General features: G+C 34.8%; 1 protein-coding gene across 8 annotated transcripts in view; it reads left to right on the plus strand.

Moving 5' to 3' along the window:
- Positions 1-19,683, plus strand: part of BCAS3 (BCAS3 microtubule associated cell migration factor) — a 372,839-nt gene that overhangs the window by 14,613 nt on the left and 338,543 nt on the right. For 7 of the 8 annotated variants that reach the window (XR_009960449.1, XM_062592657.1, XM_062592659.1 and 4 more), the window contains exons 6-7: positions 4,183-4,264; positions 15,524-15,596. Coding sequence is in view for 7 of the 8 variants with exons in the window: in XM_062592657.1 (XP_062448641.1) it covers positions 4,183-4,264; positions 15,524-15,596 (155 nt within the window). In the remaining variant the exon portion in view is untranslated. Of the gene's footprint in view, positions 1-4,182; positions 4,265-12,178; positions 12,305-15,523; positions 15,597-19,683 lie in introns of those variants that run through there. The other variant, XM_062592664.1, reaches the window with a different exon arrangement.

Consider the following 19,683-nt stretch of genomic DNA (forward strand, 5'->3'; position numbering starts at 1 on the left):
GGGATTTGGCTTATGTTAAATGTAGTTATTTGTCCAATTTTAATTCCTGGCAGAATAAGCATTTTAATCACAGAAAAGATTGGCTCTGGCTGTCTCAGCAACCAGATACAGCCCAAATTGTCGGGAAGATCAGACTATAACCTTTCTACCCTAAAGATGGTGCTTTTGGTCAAAATTGATGCACATGGCCTCAGTAGTGCTAACTGTTTTGTGTTTTGTATAGATAAAGGCGTTAGCATTAAGGACAGTTAATTTGAGATTTTACAAGACTGCAAATAGCAGAAGCTTCTGCTGGTGGTAAAGTTTTAAAAAAAAATTAATTCTAAGTCAAGGGAAGTCTTGAACTCTGAAGCCCTGATACATTTTTCAGTACCTCTGAAACCAAGGAAGCAACCAAGATCTGATTTTTGACATGGAACAAAACCTTGTGCCTTCTACCATTTACTTTTTCTATATAACAGTTAAGGATAGATAACTTTAAAAACCATACCTTATGGAAATTGTTATTTTATTTAGTTATGGTATGCTCATAGGTATTGGCGTTGTAATCTGATCTGTGTAGTTCATGGTGTCATGTCAGATTTTTTTCTTCAACTTTTTTGGTTGTGCTTTTTACTGAATTTAGCTTTTTCTTTAAAAATGAGATGTCAGTGACTAATAATATATAGCATCTTGTATTTTCATTACCAAATCAACAATGAGGGTATGTCTTAAAGTTTACTCCTCTTCTTAATACTATGACAGGAGTTTGGCAATGTGTGATCTGCTAAGATGTGAACTGTACAGATGGCTGAACTTATCTGAACAATTACTTGCTTTTTTTCTTCAGTTCGACACAGTTTGCCATTTCCTTTCCTGGAAAAAAAATCCTGTTTAAACGAAGAGGAAAAGGACACATTACATCTTCAAACAGAGTGGAGAGCTAACCACTTCTAATAGTGGCTTTGTCACTGTCTGACCCTGTGGCCTCGATTAATCCATTTAACCTTTTTTGCTGTAGCTTCCCTCAGTGGTAGAACAGTTACTTTTCAAGGGTTGAGGATTAATTAGTAAAACATAAGAGCATTATATCTATGAAAAGAGTTGGGCTAGGATTCATGTTAGGTGCTAAAGTACAAACAAAATCTATTTGCCTTTGGACATTTTTGGCTCTCTGAAAATCTCAGACCTAAACTTTACCAGGTCTTGGCATCCCAAGTTGAATAAATACGCTTTCTGAAGTTCAGTATATTTAAGAGAGAAACTTGGTTAAGTAGGATTGGCCTTTTTAGTGTATTTTACTGTTGGGACTCTTACTTTATTTAAGTAGATTGGAGTTAGAGCTGATGTGCTGGCATGCTCAAAAAGTAAAAGGAGGTGACTGAATTGGGTTGGATTATTTTATGTGAATCACTTCTTCCATACTTTTGTTATGCTAGTTTTTTACTTTTTTTTTTTTCATTTCTAGCCATTGATGTGCATAAACATATGTGAAACAGTGTTTTCATGATTTTGGAGAAAAATCTTTAATTGCCAATAATAATAGTTTCAAAGCCTTGTTTTCCCTTTTCTCTATTTCTTCCTTCCTCCTTTTATAGAGCTCCTGTGTTCCCATAGAAAGAAAATCTGCTGCTGACTGCATCTGTTTTCATCTCTTTATTCCTCTCTAATTTCTTCTCTCACTCATCATTTTCTGCTTAACTACACTGCTTTTGTCCAAGCTATCTTTTCTGAATGCACGTATTTTTATGTAGGGTTTTTTTTTCCTCCCCCAAAGTGTACTCCCAACTCATGACCTATCAATAATAATCGGCAAATCTCCACCAAGTTGGTTTCCGATCATCATTCTTGTCTGGTGTAAGTTTGGTCAGTAAGCTCGTCCGAGCAGAGGCCTATTGCTGTCCCAGAGGAGGAATTAAGCTTGTCTTACAAAAACTGGAATATTACAGTACTGTGTTATTTGGATAGTGCTGCTAGCTGGAAGAGTAGAACCTGTGATGAGTGGAACATCTGCCTAGTAAAATACGAGCAAGATAGAATAAAGAATCAGTTTGAGTATTGATTATGGTTTTAAACTCTTGCGTCTATCAGGAATAATTCTGATTGCATCATTGACATTAATGCTGATTAATACCACTGTGGGACTGCTAGCTGTCCGCACAAATCTGGAAAATTGCTAAGAATGGTATTTCCACAAATTTTTTTTGTGTAGCTTGTATTTTATTCTAGGTTCAATAAGGAAAAACAACAGCTCGTTTCATCCTGTGTTTGCTTGCTGTTAACAGAATGATGAACTAGCTCTGTAGTAAATCAGTGTTTTCAAAATACTCGTATTAAAGACTTGTGCTTTAATGGGATAAGCAAGTTTTATTCTGCCCACATTATCTACAGCAGCAATAATGAGTAATGAGGGTCAGAGTTAAGACTGGAAGTGAGCTAAGAGTCTGAAGTACCATACTCCTGATTTGTTGGACGAACAGCAGTTCAGTATTTTAAATTTTGAATTCTGTGAGTGGGAGTGCAGAAAAATGGGAACAACTATAAAATGACATTCCAAAAAGTCAATTTAGATTTTTGATTCATGGATTCATAAGAACCTTGTTTCAACCTTGTTTCAAACTGATCATTTCTGATACTGTAATCTTTATGCCAACACACTGATTGTATTTTTAGCCTCATTACATCTGTTTTAAGTTGTTGGTTATTTGGAAGTGGGCTTCATAATGTTTGCCATTTTCCTGAAGTTTGACGTTCCATATCAGCTCCATTACCAGGCATTTATGAAAATGCATTCTGACTGGGCATTTACAGGAAGTCTGGAAATTCTTCTTAAATACTTCCGATTTAATCTTTTCAAGATTTCCATTAGTGACAAACTTAATTAGTTTGAGCCAGCCTTGCCTCCATTTTGAAACATAACTTTCACACCTGGAGAATATGTAGCATACTAATGTATCAGATTCTCTTATTTTTTAAAGCCAGTTTACTGCTCTTAATCACTGGTTAGTCAGCATTTTTTGTCAAAACATATGTATATAGTATAGATGTTTGTGTTCCTGGTTCCTTGAATATTTGTTAGATTTTAATCAGCAGTCAGCTGCAAGTTTTGTTTCTTCTGAAATATGTATAGTCATTAATAGTACATAACACTATAGTGTCTCATTCATCCAGATCTAAGACTTGCATTTTTAGAGGCAGATGATCTCTGTTACTGTAATTGTGTTATTCAAGACCAGGGTCTCCATATTTTTAGGAAAGTGGAGATGACTGGCTTGAAAGGCAATGTCTTTCTTACGTAAGCATGCTTTCTTTAATTTTCATATGAAACATTTAATGTACTATTACATTTTAAGTAGGCTGATCTTGGATTGAAATTACCAAGTAAGGAGGTGGAGAGAATATTAACTCTTCACTATTACTGGCACACTCTGTGTTGCTTTTTATCTGAGTCTTTCCTTACCACTAGAGTTACTGCACATTTAAAACAATCCCAACAAATAGAGTTTTCCTATCAAAAGGAAGCTAAGAAAATTGGATAATTTAGTGCAATATACTACTGTGGATTGTGTTGTACTAGTGCTAGATCAGAGATGTTTACTCTGGAACACTTTGTGTATAGGTAAATTCCTGTTAATGCATTACAGCGATTGAATTAGTTTTGGAATTTGTTTCTTTAATAGATTTGTCAATTTTTGGGGGGAGAGGGGGAAGCATATTATCAAGTTCGTAGGGTAAAAATGTCGTTGCTAGCATATCCTTCACATCTGAGGTATTGCCTGTTAGAAAAATCCTGAAATTCCTTTTTTCTTAAAGTAAACTTCTGCCTAAAGTTGTAAGTTTGAGAATTGGTCTGTTCTCCGTGTACATTCATTACATTCAGTGTTTACCCTGTAAAATCTCACCTGCGTGAAACTTGCTGTAATGAAATAGCAGATTTTTTTAATGACTAAGCAGCTTTTAATGGGGGAACCAATTATTCTATGCTATTGCGCATTCTCTTCTAACCAGAAGTCTGCTTTTCTCAATGTTTGCATGTTGAGCACTTGAGTGCTTGAGCTTTATAGAAAGGATATAATAAGTTCAGGAGCTTATTTCTGAGTTAGCTGACTATGGAATAGATCTGCTATTTATTTTGAGATATATTATTACATGCTGTTGTTATTATTTTTTACCTTATGTGTTTGCAATCTATATGTTGTGCAGATCAGTGGTGAAGCTCAGGAGCTCTTTTCTGTACGCCATGGTCCAGTTAGAGCTGCACGAATCTTACCAGCTCCACAAATCAGTAAGTATATATTTGTATGGTGCAAAGTTACACTTTTTTTCACAGATATTTCGCCAAATCCTTGTTACAACCTGTTCTGTAGATTTTTCTGTTTATTGTAAACTGTCACCTTGACTAGATTACCGCTACATAATAGCTTTTTACAAGTATTACTTGTTTCTCTTTTCCTCTACTCCATAATCCGCTGCTTTTTCCATTTTCATTTTAAGATTATGGGTTTGATGCTGCTTCCTTTGTAGCTTAGAGGATAGGTAGATACAGCCATGCTCAGCAATCAGTCCAGCAATGTTAACGCTTCTAGTTGGGGAACATTTATTGTTGATATTTATAACTATAAAATACTACTGAGAGGTGATTCCATCCACTGTTCCTAACAAAGTTTTATTAAAAATGTTTTCAGCTTGCTTAAACCTTTTTGGGTGTATATAGTGAACACTATTTTCCCCCAGTGTTTATTTCTATTACTTAATTACTTATATCACCTCTTCTGGGAAGACAGATGATACAGAGCATGCTTAGTGTATGGCAGTGTTTGAAGACATCATAGGTACAGGAATTAGAGCCTCCCCTTGTCCTGTAGTATTCTTTTTTTTTTTTTTTTTTTTTTTTTTTTTTAAAAAGTCCTTGAAATGTTGAAGGGCTTGGTTTTCCAACTGCATCTAGTCTAAATCTCTTTCTGTTTAAGCAAGTAGTATGACCCAGTTCAAAACTGCCCTCCTGATCCAAACTAACATTAATGCAGGTGTTTCCTAAGATCTCCTTAGGTTATTTTATTTCTCTTATATTCCCCGAGTTATCCTTTTCATTTGACATACCACATCTAGTACAGTTTTGAAGGAGAGTTCATCTATATAGATGATATTTAATGGAATTTGATTTACAGCTTTCACAGTATTTAATTCATTTTTAAAGGTGTGTTACCCTGACAAGATAGTAGCAAGAGTATATTTGCGTTCTTATTAGAAAAGTGACTATTAAATTATAATAGGATATTTTTATAGCTCTCAAAGCATTAAATAAATCGCTGACAAATGTGCTTACAAAGAACAAATGGAATGCTGTGCAACTCTAGAGGGAAGGAAAAGGCTTTATTCAAGGACACTAAAGAAAACTTGCATTCTCTTAGGAGAGCTGTGTTATGATTTTACAGGCCTGTATTTAGCAGAGTAAACAATTCTTGCAGAGAGCTGATGAAGTTTTCTTTTCTTTTTTTTTTTCTTTTTAACCCCATCAGTTTTTGTGTTATTATGATTATACAGAGGCAGCCTGTGGGTAAATATTATGATCCTTAATAAAATCACAAGGCAGTGGCTTACAGTAGTTGATGTAGAAATTATTAAAATTAATTAAAAAATTCTGCTATACAATTCATTGTATAGTCTCTTCATAATGTAAAGCCCTTCTAAATTTTCAGAGCTCTGAACTGTTGAGAAGGATATTATGATTTTGTTTTATCCGTTCAGGAGCTGAAGCTGAAACAACACAAATGAAATAATGTAAAAAGCAGTAGAAGTAACGTAGCCCATACAAGGAAAAACTTTTTTTTAAAAAAAAAAAAGTCAGAAAATAAATGTCCTTTTTCTGTATTTCATTTATGAAGAGAAGTGTTTTCTAAACATTTCTAAAGCATATTCTAAAATGTGTTATCAAGTAAATATCTGACTAGTATATCCTTTAAAGTTGTAGCTTTTAATGATATTTATAAAGGAGTGCCTTTCCATTGTGATAAACATAAGCAGAAAGCAAAATTTATGTTATTTTGAGTGGCATGAACTTTTAATTTATTCTTCTGCTGATTTATGTAAGCATTATTCAAACAGTCTTACTTGTTTAGTGATTTTTTTTTTTGTCTCCTTGCAGGCAGATTGTATGCACTCTCTCTCTCCTCCTTAGATATGATTTTATCAAGTTCTAAAGCAAGATTCAAGCCTCTTAGTTTGTTAAATTGTATTGTTTCAGAAACTGAGTAACCTCCTAGAAGAATTTGCTGCAAAAGTTAAGCAACTATGCATAAACAAGTAAACCCTTTTAAAAAATGGCTTTTCAACTCAAACAGAAGTCTTTCCCAAGAAGTGGGCCAGTTCACATTTGCTTGCAGTTATCCCAAGTACTGTTACTCTCACCAGCTTTCTGACAAATTGTCTTGATCATTGAAAGAAAAAAAAAGAAAAAAAAAAAGAAAAAAAAAAAAAAAAAAAAAGCCAGCTTCGCTGTAATACCAGGGAGCTTTTCCATTTTAGAACTAAGTTAGTTTGCTTACTTGCATGTTGGGAAATCTTGTCTGTGACCTTTCACAGTTAAATACTGACCCTCTGTTGTTCAGGGTCTGGTTCTAGGCTTCTTAAAGGCACCTAACAACTTTCTAGCTTATTTTCAATTTCAGCAGAATTTTACTTATTCACTCTCTCTAACTTATCTGGGTAAACTATTCTGGAGCCTGTCTACTTTGAAATGGTTGCCATGTTTCCCTTCAGGGTGAGTGTAGTGCACTCCTGGTGAGACTAAGGTTCTTGAAAAGTTCAGTTGTATGACAGATTTTGCTAGCACATTATGTGTTATTTAACTGGAAAATATAGCTTAGTTAACTTACAAAAAATAATGAACTGCACTTTCATTGAAATACTCAATTTAAGAAAGTTAAAGTTATAATGGATATGTGTTGTTTCAGTGTCTACTTAAGCAAAAAAATACACAAACATGCAGTTCTGTAATAAGTTTTTTTTATTGAGGAACATGATGTGGTCTCTAGGCAAGAATTAAACTTTAGTATAGGTTGAAGTAATTTGAAGTATTTCACTGTATATTAGATGAGAAATAACCTGCTTTTTGGGGGATAATCAGAAAAAATGGTGTTAAGCTATTGTTATTTGCTCTTCTATGTCATTTAATGAGAGTCTCTGCCTCCCTTTCCCCCAAAGGAAAAAGGGAGAAGTAAAATATAAATTGGTTCAAAGAAAATGTACCTACAAAGTCTATTTTCTCTGATAATGAAAGTGCTTTGTGATTTTTTTTATTTTTTTCCTCAATCTAGTAAGTTACACTGTTTATGAAATTCTTCAGGGAGTTATTGTCTTTCTCTTAATTGCTTATATTTAGCATTTGACAATGATAGTTGTTACGCTGGAAAAGTATTCAAATTAGCTTATAAGTTAGCTTATAAGCTTATAAGCTTATTAGCTTTAAATTAAGTCAAACCTTTTAAAAACATGTTTTGCTCTCTTTTTACATGACTTGGTTTAAATAAATCTTTGATTAAAAGGACATGAAGGTATCATTGACCAGTATCTGGAATCAGATAAAAGTAAAGCTGTAATAAGAAGCCTTAGATAACTAACACATAAGCTTTAATGATTCTGAACAAAATAAAAGGAATTTGTAAGGGAGAAGCTGATTACCATCAGTAGGCTCAAACGCTATTTTACTGTAAAGCTGTAAAAAGGGAATTGTTGAAAGTGGGACTCTCTTGGTGGATGGATTTAGCACGTTCCTTGAAGCAGATCTTAGTTTATGATAAGAAGCGCGTTCCCAGGTGTGAAAGGAAAGCCCATGGTTTTAACTTGGTGACTTTACAGCAGTAGAACTTAATAGTTTGTCAACTATTTTGCTAAAATACTGTGGTCCTTTGATGTTAGATTCTCTCTGCTGCATCATGTTCTTCATAGCATAATAAAGCATTGTTTAATAAGAGTTATTTCATGCAGGCTTATTGCAAAGGAGACCTTCTCAAATCTGATCTAACAGGATAAGCACTCCCAGTAACAGGAACGTAGTGCAAGACCTGGTGCTGGCCTTGCACACTGCCAGCTCAGATCCAACAAGGTTTATTAGTTCAGGCTCTGTGCCACACTAGAGCAGTTAAATGGCTTCTGGAACTGTTCTGGCCTGGCAGCAGCACACCAGTATTCATACAGGGTTCTGTTTGAGCTAATAAACCAGGCAAGACCTGACCTGGCCCAGCATAACAATATTTTTGATGTCTCTGTGGCACAGTTAATCTGCAGTTTAGATAAGACGTCTGTAATTAATGGAAGGATGTTTGTTGTTAACCCCCTAAAATGTATGCATTTACTATTCTCTGTGAGCTTGCTGTATTTCACTCACAAAATTTAGGGTCAGAAATGGAGAGAAAGCTAGCTAGTAAGAAGCAGAAGGACTTTGTATTATAGCTGATTGCAAACCAGAATGCATTCACTCTCTGCCACAAAATGTGGCAGGACTTCATTGTTTCTCTGGAGAGCAAGGTTCAAAAGAGTCTACTACTGAAAACTTCTGTCTCTGATTTTTCTGAGGTTTACCCTGGAGGGGGCTAAATAATAATTGTACACTGGAATTTTTACAGCTAGTCTTTTCCATAGTTACACAGTAATATTCTGTTCTAGGTGAATGTTATGAACCTCCTCGGCCACAGCTGGCATGCATTGTGTTGTCTTGAGGAACAGAGGCACAAATATTGAAAAAATAGGCATTTGACAGGTCAGTTGAAAATGAAAATAATTTTTGATTGCTTGTTCAGGGTAGGCAGGGATTTCTTTGATTGTGCAAAGACTGTAAATCTCTTGTTAACAGGAGCTACGAAATATTTTATGAAGTTGTACTTGATAGTTGTAAACTGTTTGTGTTTAGTGTCTGGGATGCTTCTTGCACTATCATAGAAAAGAGAATAGCATGTCAAGAAAAATTTGGAGGGAGTGCTTTTGGCCACAACACAATGCTGAGCTGAAGGATTTATTAGAGTAGTATTTTCCAGAACTGGTTATGTCTATTGCTGTAGACAGTGAACATCAGAGCGTGGGTGTTATTTATGATTGAAATCACAGCTAGTACTGAGCTAAATTATGACAACTAAATGTGGGTGGTAAAAAACAGATTGGCTTGTAATAGGATTTGAGGAGATAAGGCATACCAGCTGCAGGAATTCCTTTATCCACTAGAATATTGCTTTTATCTTTTGTGGTAACTAAAGGGAAAAATTCTAGAAGGGCATTTAACGCAGATGCAGTTTTCAAGACAAGACTATTGGTCAACCTGCTGCTCCAAACACTCCCTGGTGGTGGTTGTAGTTATGGGGGGTCGGGGAGAATTGAAAAAAAGAGCCAGCAGGACTGCAGATTGTGTACATTATTGTCAGAACATTGTTTTTTTTCTTTTGTTGTTGCCAGTGGTCCAATAAAGTTTGGAAACTGATAGGCCATTTTTCAGCATCAATTATCTAGTTGCCTGTTCATATTAAGACTGGAATTATGTGTGATCTTGCATCATAAATATAGTGAGTGTCTGTATCTGTGTGCATTAGTTCAAATGAGATTGATTTGGCTTTTATCTTAATATATAGCCTGGAGTGGTTTCCCTTTTGGCCCCATAAGCCAAAATATGTAGAAGGTCCTTTATTTTTTTTCTTCTTTCCTTCCCCCCCAGTGATGTAATTACATCAGAACATAGCCAGCTGATTTCCCTGGCCTGAAGAAAGGAACCTTTAATTGAAACGTATCCAAACAATCATCTACTTAAATCAGATAGTTCTCTTTAAATGAATCCTGGAATAAGTAGGAAATAAGTTCATGTCTTCTGATCCCAATTAAGTCTTTGCTGTCTTCAACAGTAGATTATGGCTTTGATTATTCTCTAAAGCTTGGAACATAAATGGCTTTTTTGGAGACTGAAATCTTACCATATGATCAATCTTCAAGCTTAAGAGAGCAGATAACATTGCATATCTGATGCTCAGAATAAGAGAACATCTCTATCTGGATGCTGTCAGTCCCAGAGAAAAAAAAAATCCAAAAACCTAAGCCTTGACATTTTGTGTGCCACGTGCTGCATTATCAGCCGAGCCATCTGGTTGGCACAGCTTCTTAACACGCCTAGCTCTCCACTTTCAATCTGTATGCTGTGATTGAATTTAGTACTTATTCATATGTATACAGGTGCCTGGTTTGCTGGATTTGCCTGGTTCTGGATTTCTGTGTTCAGATATATCAAGTGTATAGAGGAAAGATGATGTGTTTTGAGATTTCAGTTGTTAGAAGGGAAAAAATACTGAGTGATAGATGTAAAACAAAACGAAGCTGAGACTCTACCAGTTAAATGTAGCTACCATTCTCTGTGAAAAAGAAAAAATAGTTGGTAACATTATTTTAGTTAATGATGGTGAGGAAACCAAGCAAAAGTGAGGATATAAACTGCCTCCTCCTTGAGCTTATGATTCAAATTAGTGATACTCTCACTGCTACTCGAGTTCATTTGCTTTGGGCTTCCTCTTGCACAGTATGACTCTATTTAGCTACACTAACCTAATTATTTATACTTTGTGCAATATAGGTTCATATTTTCACTGCTCCTCTAGATGAGGAACCTCAATTTCTCCATTCTTTTTTTTTTCCAATTATTGCAATTCTTTTTGTCTACCAAAGTCATTATTCTGAAGTTTTAAGAAGTGATGTGGCTGCATCCATTCCATGTCCTAGCAAGAACCTTCTTTTGCTCTTCATGCAGTTTTCATTTATCCATTAGAATACTGCTTTTATGGGCTAAAGATTGAAGGCTGGAATGAACTTGAAAAGCGAAAATTAATACAGACTAGCTTTGCATTTGAAAACCTGAAAGAGACGGAAGTTCAAATTCTTTTGCAGGTTTATCTCTCTACTCTTTCTTACATCTTTGATTTTGGTAAAATAAAATGTGAACCTCAAAAGCTGACTCAACTTTATGTGCAGGTATACTTAAGAGCTATAATATTTAGGTTGCTTTCTAAAGAAAGGCAGATGTGCGTTTTGTATATATTTAACCACTTGGGTGGCTTAGCAGTTTAAGTCCCTCAAGGCTGAAATAATTGCATGGTATATGTAGGAAAGAAACTAGCCCTGCAAGCTGAACAAGCAGTAGCAGTTTGTAGCTAGATTTGGTTTGTTGTGATTGGATCATGCAGGTGTGTGTTTAAATTTAGGTATTCTGTAACTTATGTAGGTTGTTACAGTGTAATGAAGGTTAATGTGTGTGGATTGTAGAAATTACAGAACAGGATTTTCAAGCATAGCAAGTAAGCCTTTTATAGCTGTGATAGGGAGGAAATTTGGAGCATTATATTTTAAAATACTAATTTGACCAGAAATCTGTAATGTTTACACTGAATGTGAAACCATTACAAAGTATAAGGACTTCTTGTAGGGGTGTGCTGGAAGTAAGTTGGTCCAGTGTTGTTGCATTGTCCATTAAATCAAAGCCAGTTACTTCAATATTATTTAAGGAAAACCCAGCTCCTTATTGCTTCTCTATCTGTCTAGTGCTTATCCTTGTCTCTTCAGCTCTTGAACTGTACAGCTCTTTTGAACCTCTTTATTTGTGTGCTAATTCTCTGAATACTTTTGCTTGCTGCAGTCAGGAATTGCTAAGATACGCTCTCCAACCACCTGTTGTGCCCTGTTGACTCTTGCTGTTACTTCGTGCAGCTCTGCTTTCTTGCCATCTCAGAAATGGAAAGGGTGGAGGAGACAGCAGATACTTAGATTATACTGAAGTTGAAGCAGCTTCTAGGCTGATAACTTCTGGGGGATGTCGGAAACCAGTATGATGATGCATGTATTAGAGGCTTTGATATTTGAAATGTCTGGGTGATGCTAGGAGATGGGTGAGGTGGAATGAGGCAATGCTGATGGGCTAGAACATTAATCCAAAAGGAGCACGTGAAGGTCTGGGATGAGGACAGCAGTCACAGCTTCGCTGCTCAGGAGTGATGCTGAGTAATGTAGTTAGAGCTTATCTGTGCAGGAAATAGAGCGTTTATAGATACTAGCCTGAAGCTGAGGAAAGAATTCACACACTATTTTTAGGACTGACTCAAACCTCTTGACTTCTGTTTGAAGTAGCAAGTATGCTTTTCTGCATTTCCATTCAATAACAAATGCACAACAGAGCAGACACAAAATGGAGGTGGTGATTAAAAAAATGTTAGAAGAAAGAATTTTTCCCTGAAAGGAAGAAGTGAGACAAGGAGTGCAAACCATGCATGATGAATGCCAGACATGTTACTTAATGCGTTTCCAGGTAGTATTTGGCTTCTAGACTGATGTGGGGCAGAACTGCAAATGCAACGCAATTTTCAAGATACAGATAATTCTTAAGAGGGGACCTAGCTCAGCAGCAGAATTCATTACATTATTAAGTTGCCATGATGGAACTCAATCAGATGAATATATTTTTCTAGTATATAATTCTAAATGAATATATTCCATCTGCTGTTGCTAAATAGGTCAGAATTTGACATTTATATAGTGCATTTATTAGTCAAGGGAAACAAGGACACTTTATTCAATATACAAATCATTCCCATGGTTTTGAGTATCTTCTGAGTTCCTATGAAAATTAAGGGGTTGCTATTGTTTTTCTTCAAAAATGTGTTTTTATTACTTAGTGGTTTTTTCTTTTACTATTATTATTATTAGCATTATTGAGAGGCCTTAGCTTCAAGAGAGATCTCTTCACAGCTTCATCAGAAGTACAGTACATAAACTCTTTTGAGCCTATGCATGTGAATAACCTTTCAACTTCATGAAGTTCTGAAGTTGATTTGTCTGAAATGTCATTTACCCGGAGATTTTTTTTCAGGTTTTTAAGTATACTAACTGAAGGGGTTTTTTTTTTTTGTTCGTTTTTTAACATATCATTTGGTTAAATGGAGCTGTAGATAAGGTGCCTTGTTGGCAGGAAAGGCAGTTTTCATTACTCTAATTGTGTGATTTGTCAGGATTTTCAGCTTTTTATAAATGCTGTAGTGTTATATGACAGAATTAAAAGGATTTAGAATAAAAGGAGTTTAAGAAAAAGACTTTGCAACAGGATTTCAATACTTTTTACATTTGATGGATTTAGCTAGTTGCTTTTCATTTCAATCACCCTGCATTTTGTTAAACACTGTATAGAGCAGGTGTGTGCAACGTCAGTATATTGCACATGCAAATAAACACAATTTTAAATATGAAGATTAATCCACTATAACTTGGAAGATTTAATTCTATCCCAGAACTAAAAAGGGTTGCTGAGTCCATTAAGCATTGCAGAGAACAACACATGTTGTTTTTTTGCAATCTCATGAACAGGACTGCTATTAACCTGATTTAATGCTCTACAGAGTCCTCAAAAATAATGTGCTTTTCCTCTCATGTATTAATAGCTACATTCTGAAAATACATATTTGAAATAAATAATGGTTTTATAAATGATGGCTTTGGTCAGTACAGTCTCAAACCAAAAGTTTTAAGTGTTTTTTGTACAGATTTTGCAAATGTGCTTTGTAGATATTAACAACTGAGATTCCTGCTGACTTTGTGCAGTTGTTTCCTGCCCTCATCTTTAAAGCCTTCTTCCTCCCCCCTTCCTTGATAAACTTAGAATTAGATGTAAAGAAGCATGTGACTTCAGGTCTTTATATCTTTTTTTTTTTTTTTTTTTTTTTAAAGTATAGTTAAATACTTAAGGTAATATCCTGGCTCCACTTAAATCAGTGTTGGAACTGCTGGTAGTCAGAGTTTCAATCTTAATGCTGAGAGACTGGCTAGGTGAACAGAAACAAATGAAGTTCATCTGTTACTTGTATTGAAGAAAACAAATTGGTTGTCAGATTCTTAGAAAGACTTTTTATGTTTCATTTATCAATTTACAGGTCAGTACATACTGTACAGGTGTGACCCTTGAAAGACTGTGAAATAATAGAAATAAAAAGAAAATACACTTGTCTGTTTTAAATTACTTGTAAACCTATTGTTGCTAGTGAAATTATTGATGTGACCCGTTTAACTTTATAAATACCCAAATGTGTAGGAGGGAAGATTTAGCCTCATCTATATGAGTGCTGTACCATTTTTGTTATAAATTAATTGCATGTACCTGAGTTAGTAATAACTAACAGACACTGTTATGTGAGAATGTATATTGTTAATGTTGTACCTTTCTGAATAATTAATTTAGTGCAGCTACACCATTATTTCTGAATTAAAATTTGAAGAGAACATATAACTAATATTTTTATAGGTCAGTGGGTTTGGTTTAAAAAGGGAAAGTATATAAATATATAAAAGATAAGTAGAAACAAAGATTGAATGAAAGCTGAGGAAATTCAGTAGTGCTGGTTGTTTTTCTGTTATTGAAATTGGGTAGAAACATATCCTGGAATTCAGTAAAACATTGCTCAGAAATAAGTTAGTGGTGGGTTTTTTTTTTTTTTTTTTTTTTTGAGTCTGTTACATTTTTATTATATTTACATAGCAATAAGGCAAAGTTTTCAAAGCTTTTAAAATCCCATTTTAAGAAACATGTCTTTAACAATTTGATGGATCTGGAGTCAAGGTATGATTGCAGTTTGTCAAGATAATAGAGCTGGTTTTAATTGCCTCGCTCTGGGTACCAGCTGTAGCAGTGCATGTGAAAGTCAGCGCAGGCAGAGCTGTCTCAGAAGCTGTTGGGGCAGAGGATGACTCTGTGGCAGTAGCTATGCTGTTGGGACCTGCTAAAGCTGATCTCCAAAGCAAGACTGGATGTGTTGTCAGAGCCATACTTTGCTTTGAGCAAACAGTATAGAGGTGTAGCCTGTGTCCCGCTGGAAATTTGTGGCCATTGCTTTCTTAAAGGCTTAAATCACTTGGAAGTTGTGAAGGCTGTGGGGAATTTCATTGTGGTTTTTCTTAGACATGTGACGTGCTCTGAGCTTGACCACGTTTTGTGCAAGCGCTAACATCCCAGCTTGTCTCTCACTGGAGAGCAAGCAACCACTCTCTTGTACAGTGTGACCTCAGTGGAGTAAATTGGAAATGTGTGAAAACTGTGCAGTGTTGATGACAGCCTTATTTCAGAACATCTTTTACAAAACAATGGAAAGTGAGCAACTTGTCTTTTCTTACAGACGCAGAACCTGTGACCACAACTGAAATGAGCAGAGAACTCCAAAAGCCTGGCCAAATTTTGCCATTCATTTCATTATTCATTACCATCTTTTTTTCTAGAACAGTTTTTTTTTTCCAGTGTTCATGACTCTTCTTGTTATTTGCATTTTTTTTATAACTAATCTTGCACAGGCTGTTGAATTTTACCTTGCATAGCCAATATTGTTCTGGTATGTTGACTGTCTTCATCCTGCAACTCTCCCTCCCCAAAATACACATACATGTACCTTGAAATATAAATATAACACCTACAGTAAGTATATAGTGATTTTTTTTCTTGTTCTTTTTTTTTTTTCTTTTTTTTTTTTTTGGCTTTCCCTTTTATTAGGTGCTCAGAAATGTGATAACTTTTCTGAGAAGAGGCCTCTTCTTGGTGTGTGCAAAAGCATTGGATCTTCTGGGTAAGAATACTTTTCATGAATGAAGTCTTACATATAGATTGTAAAGTCATCTAAAAATAGAAAATTGCTGCTTTAAAGCTTTCTTCCCTTTTTTTCTTATGGGATAACACAGTGAAGTGCTCTTAAAGGTTTTTGTTCAGGGTGTCAACACGCATCTGTATGTTGCATAGGCTTTTTAATAAATTTTTTTTTTAATCTATAAAATAGGTGAAGAGTATTGCGTTTGTTTTTGTTCTCAGTGTAATCACAATTTTATGATTAGCCTTTTCTGATGCTTTCAAGCAGAAGGTCATATTCCGAATGAATTAAAAGCACCAAACAATCTCACTACATTCACTACTGTTCTTTAGTAAAATATATGCTAAACCTACTTTTTTTGAGGTAGGAAAATAAGTTACTGGTCTGGTCTTGTGCTCCTCTAATGGTATTGTTGTATCGCTCCCTTACAAAAAGAGGTTCTAATTCATGTTTATGCTAGATATGTTGAATCCAACAGTAGATCAATACCAAGAGGAGAATAGTTGTTTTTCAAGGGTGATCCTTTACACAGAGTTTCAAGGGCTAAACAGTTGAAATAAATCTTATTATTGTAAGACTAACTCTGTGCTGCACCTTTTTCAATTAAGGATTTAATCACTCCAGATGTGGATGAAGATTAGCAAGTAAACTCTGTAAATTTTGAAGGAACGTTTCGCTGTATGTACTTCTAGTGTGTTAAGCTAGAATGTTAATTCTGCCTGCCTTAAAGGTAAAAAACAAAACAACCCAAACACAAAAATGAACAAACAAAAACAATCCCTACAAAGTAGAGAAGTGAAATTTTTCTTTTAATATATTTACAATTTGAAAGACTGTTCATAGTGTTTTTTTCTCTCCAGTATTTATAATCTTGTGGACAACTTTTTCAAAATAAGAGTGCATGTTACCCAGGGTGCAGTGCTGCTTAGTTTGTCCGTGTTGGATTTTCACCCTCTGAATCAACAGTATTTATATGTGAAAAAGTATGTTAGCTGGAGTAATTTTTCCTTCATGCCCTTGCATAAATTGAGATACATCTGAAAATGCACAAACTATAAAGATTATTATATTCATTATGCTATTGTATTGCTAAGTTTATTTGAAAGACTATAAAGATGATTTAAACAAACCAAAAAAGCTGGTATTTTTTTTCAAAAGGAATGGAACAGTAAGTATCATTAGTTAAATATCTCCAAATACAAAATAGAATTTTAAATCACGCTTCCAGCTCAGATCAGAAGACTAGAACATGGTTAAAAAGAGTCTGCTACAGGCTTCTTTTTTTCCCATGTAATAAAGAACCGGTTTGGTTTTGGTGGTAAACCTTCACCAGAAGATTCTGAAACACTTCTCTATGCTTGCTACTTATTGGAAGACCTATTGCAGATTACGTGTTTTGTCAGTAGCTTTCAGGTAGAGGATTCTTTGATAGTTTCCACTGTCCTCATGACTCCGGTTAACTTGTGGTTTCGCAATATATATTATTTCTTGTTATAAATTGACTCAAGTATTTCACTTATTCCTTTCTGATAAATTGATAGATCATTTGCTTACATTGCAGTTTCTCTAATGATTGTTATACCTCAAGAAGCATTTGTGTATAAACATGAAAATAACTGTAATGAATGGCTTCTGAATCTGAGCCACAGGCTTGGTTTTGTTCCTAGCTTGCGGTTTTGTGTTTAACATCATTTCGTATATATCCTAATGATTGTAGATGAACAGAAAACAGTTTCATCAAATAGCTGAAGAAAAAACTACTTTTTATTCTAGAGCATTTATTTCAAAGCACTTGATATTTTCAGCGTAGTCACCTCCTCACCTACTTTGGAGATTAGGTTGGCTATGGCATGAAATACTGCAGCTGTCAGCACACTGATGAAACTGTGCAGTATAGGAAATAGGAGGACTATTTTGTCTATTGAAATGGCAGATAAAATAATCAATGAAATGAAATAGCACTGACAACAAAATATTTCCCATTTAACAGAAACGTAAACTTGAGTGTCTAAAAGACTGAATGATTTTCTCAAAAGCAGCTAGTCCAAAGCAGACCCAGATGTGAAATCTAAGTCTTCCAACACTCTATTTATTATGCTGATACTTTGGACTGCATTGTCTTTTTTTAATATAAACTAATTGAGATTGGACATGGTTATGATAATGGGGCCAATGTTCCTATCTTTGCAAGATGTAGTTCAAAAGAAACACTTCCATCAGCATAGCCCCTTCCATGCTCCTCATGAGCACACTGGATGTTTTTTTAAAGAGGAGAGAAGCGTCACTGCCTGAAATACTTCTGCTACTTCCAAGGGTTCTCTGGCTTTCTCCCATTCAAATCTGACCCTAGTTACCTTCTGAGGTCAGCCTGCTGCCTGGGGCAATGATTCTGTCTAAAGATGAGGTGGGAGGGCAGAGAGGGGCAGGAAGAGGAGAGGTGAGGTTGCGACTTCTTCAGTCTTGCCCATCACTTGCTTTTTCGTTAGCTGTTCTTCACACTTTCTGATGTTTTTCTTTGATGCTCCACAAGAATTTTGCAGCTGTCCTTTTCCTGGAACACTCCTGAGAAAAATTTCCAAAATTTGCTTTGCTGCTTTGTTATCAATAAATAAGGGTTGTGGTTTATGCTTTGGAAAAGATGTTCCCTGGCACTGCAACTTCCTGCTGAAGGGTATTTTTGGAGTCTGCTGTATCTGGAGTCAATATTCTAATTTAAAGCATCTTTTTCTTTACAATTGTTTATGCAGAATCCATTTTCAGTAGCTCTTCTTAAAGTGCCTTAAAATTACTAACTTTGGGATGGAAAATAAGGAGTATATATATTTTACACCTGACTTGCAGTAACACCTCAGTGGGTTATTAACACATGCATTATAGTTTAGGAGTTGCTGTAAATTATCACATGCTAACCTTGACCTTAAATTTTACAAAGCTATTAATACTATGTGTACACATTCCTACGTGATAGATGAGGGATTATACTTACCAATTTGCTGATGTATTTTGTGGTTTTACATCATACAGATATATTCAAATGCATAAAGTGAGCAATTTAAGTTCAGTGTGTGTTAAAGTTCATATGCAAGTTATAAATATTAGAGATGCTAAACTGTTAAAGTAATACAAATATGATAGACATAATTATGTATAAGTCTACTGCGCTGTCATTTCATAAGGGCATCTAGGAGTATCTTCTTTGGAACTATATCAATGAGATATTGATACAGTTAAGTTTGGAGCCAGGATTTCCCGGTTCTGACCGCTAGTCTGCATTAGTGGTTAGCATCAAGAAATTCTCCTGTATTCTTTTTGCTGTAAAGAAATACACTACAATGAGAAAAATATGATAAGAAGGTTTGTTTTTTTAATGTAGAATATTCTTTAATGAGGAATACAAAAAACTTTCAAGTGTTAATGAGTTGATTCAAAAACTTAATTTTAAATAAATTCAGTACTTTTTACTATCCCTCTACTGAACTATGTAATTTAATGCAAATGAATTAATAATTTTGCCTCCTATACAATGCTAGGACTTTTCCCCTTCATTGTAAAATACAGGTGGATATGAAAGTATTTTATGCAAAATTAATGTTTGCCTAAAATGAACAACAGAAGTTTGCCTTTAGATTTATTTTTTACTCATGACATTGTTTTCATTGTCACTTATATAAAGAAATAGCTTTCTGGTAACTTAGAAATCAAATAGTTTAGTCCTGAGATTGCCTAATTTTTTTATTGTATTACAGGTTTTCACTGGTCTAAAGATGTTAAACCTCAGTATTTCTCTGAAAGAGTTAACAACATATTAACTTTAGAAATCAATTTGTGGATAACTTTGCATATGACTTGTGTCTTTTTCTCAGTGTAACCTAACTCAGTATGTATAAATCTTATCAGCCTAGATAGATTATATAATAATTTCTGAAATCTTTACTAAGGTCTTAACCTCCTGTTCAATGTATCTCAATATTGAAATGCTAAAATTTTAGTGAGAGTTGTGTTTGAGAACCTGCTTTAAAAATTTTATTTTAGTGCATCTAAAATTTTTAGATCTTCCTACTAAAGTAAT

Source organism: Rhea pennata, chromosome 20 (assembly GCF_028389875.1).
Source record: "Rhea pennata isolate bPtePen1 chromosome 20, bPtePen1.pri, whole genome shotgun sequence".
Lineage (NCBI taxonomy): Eukaryota > Metazoa > Chordata > Aves > Rheiformes > Rheidae > Rhea > Rhea pennata.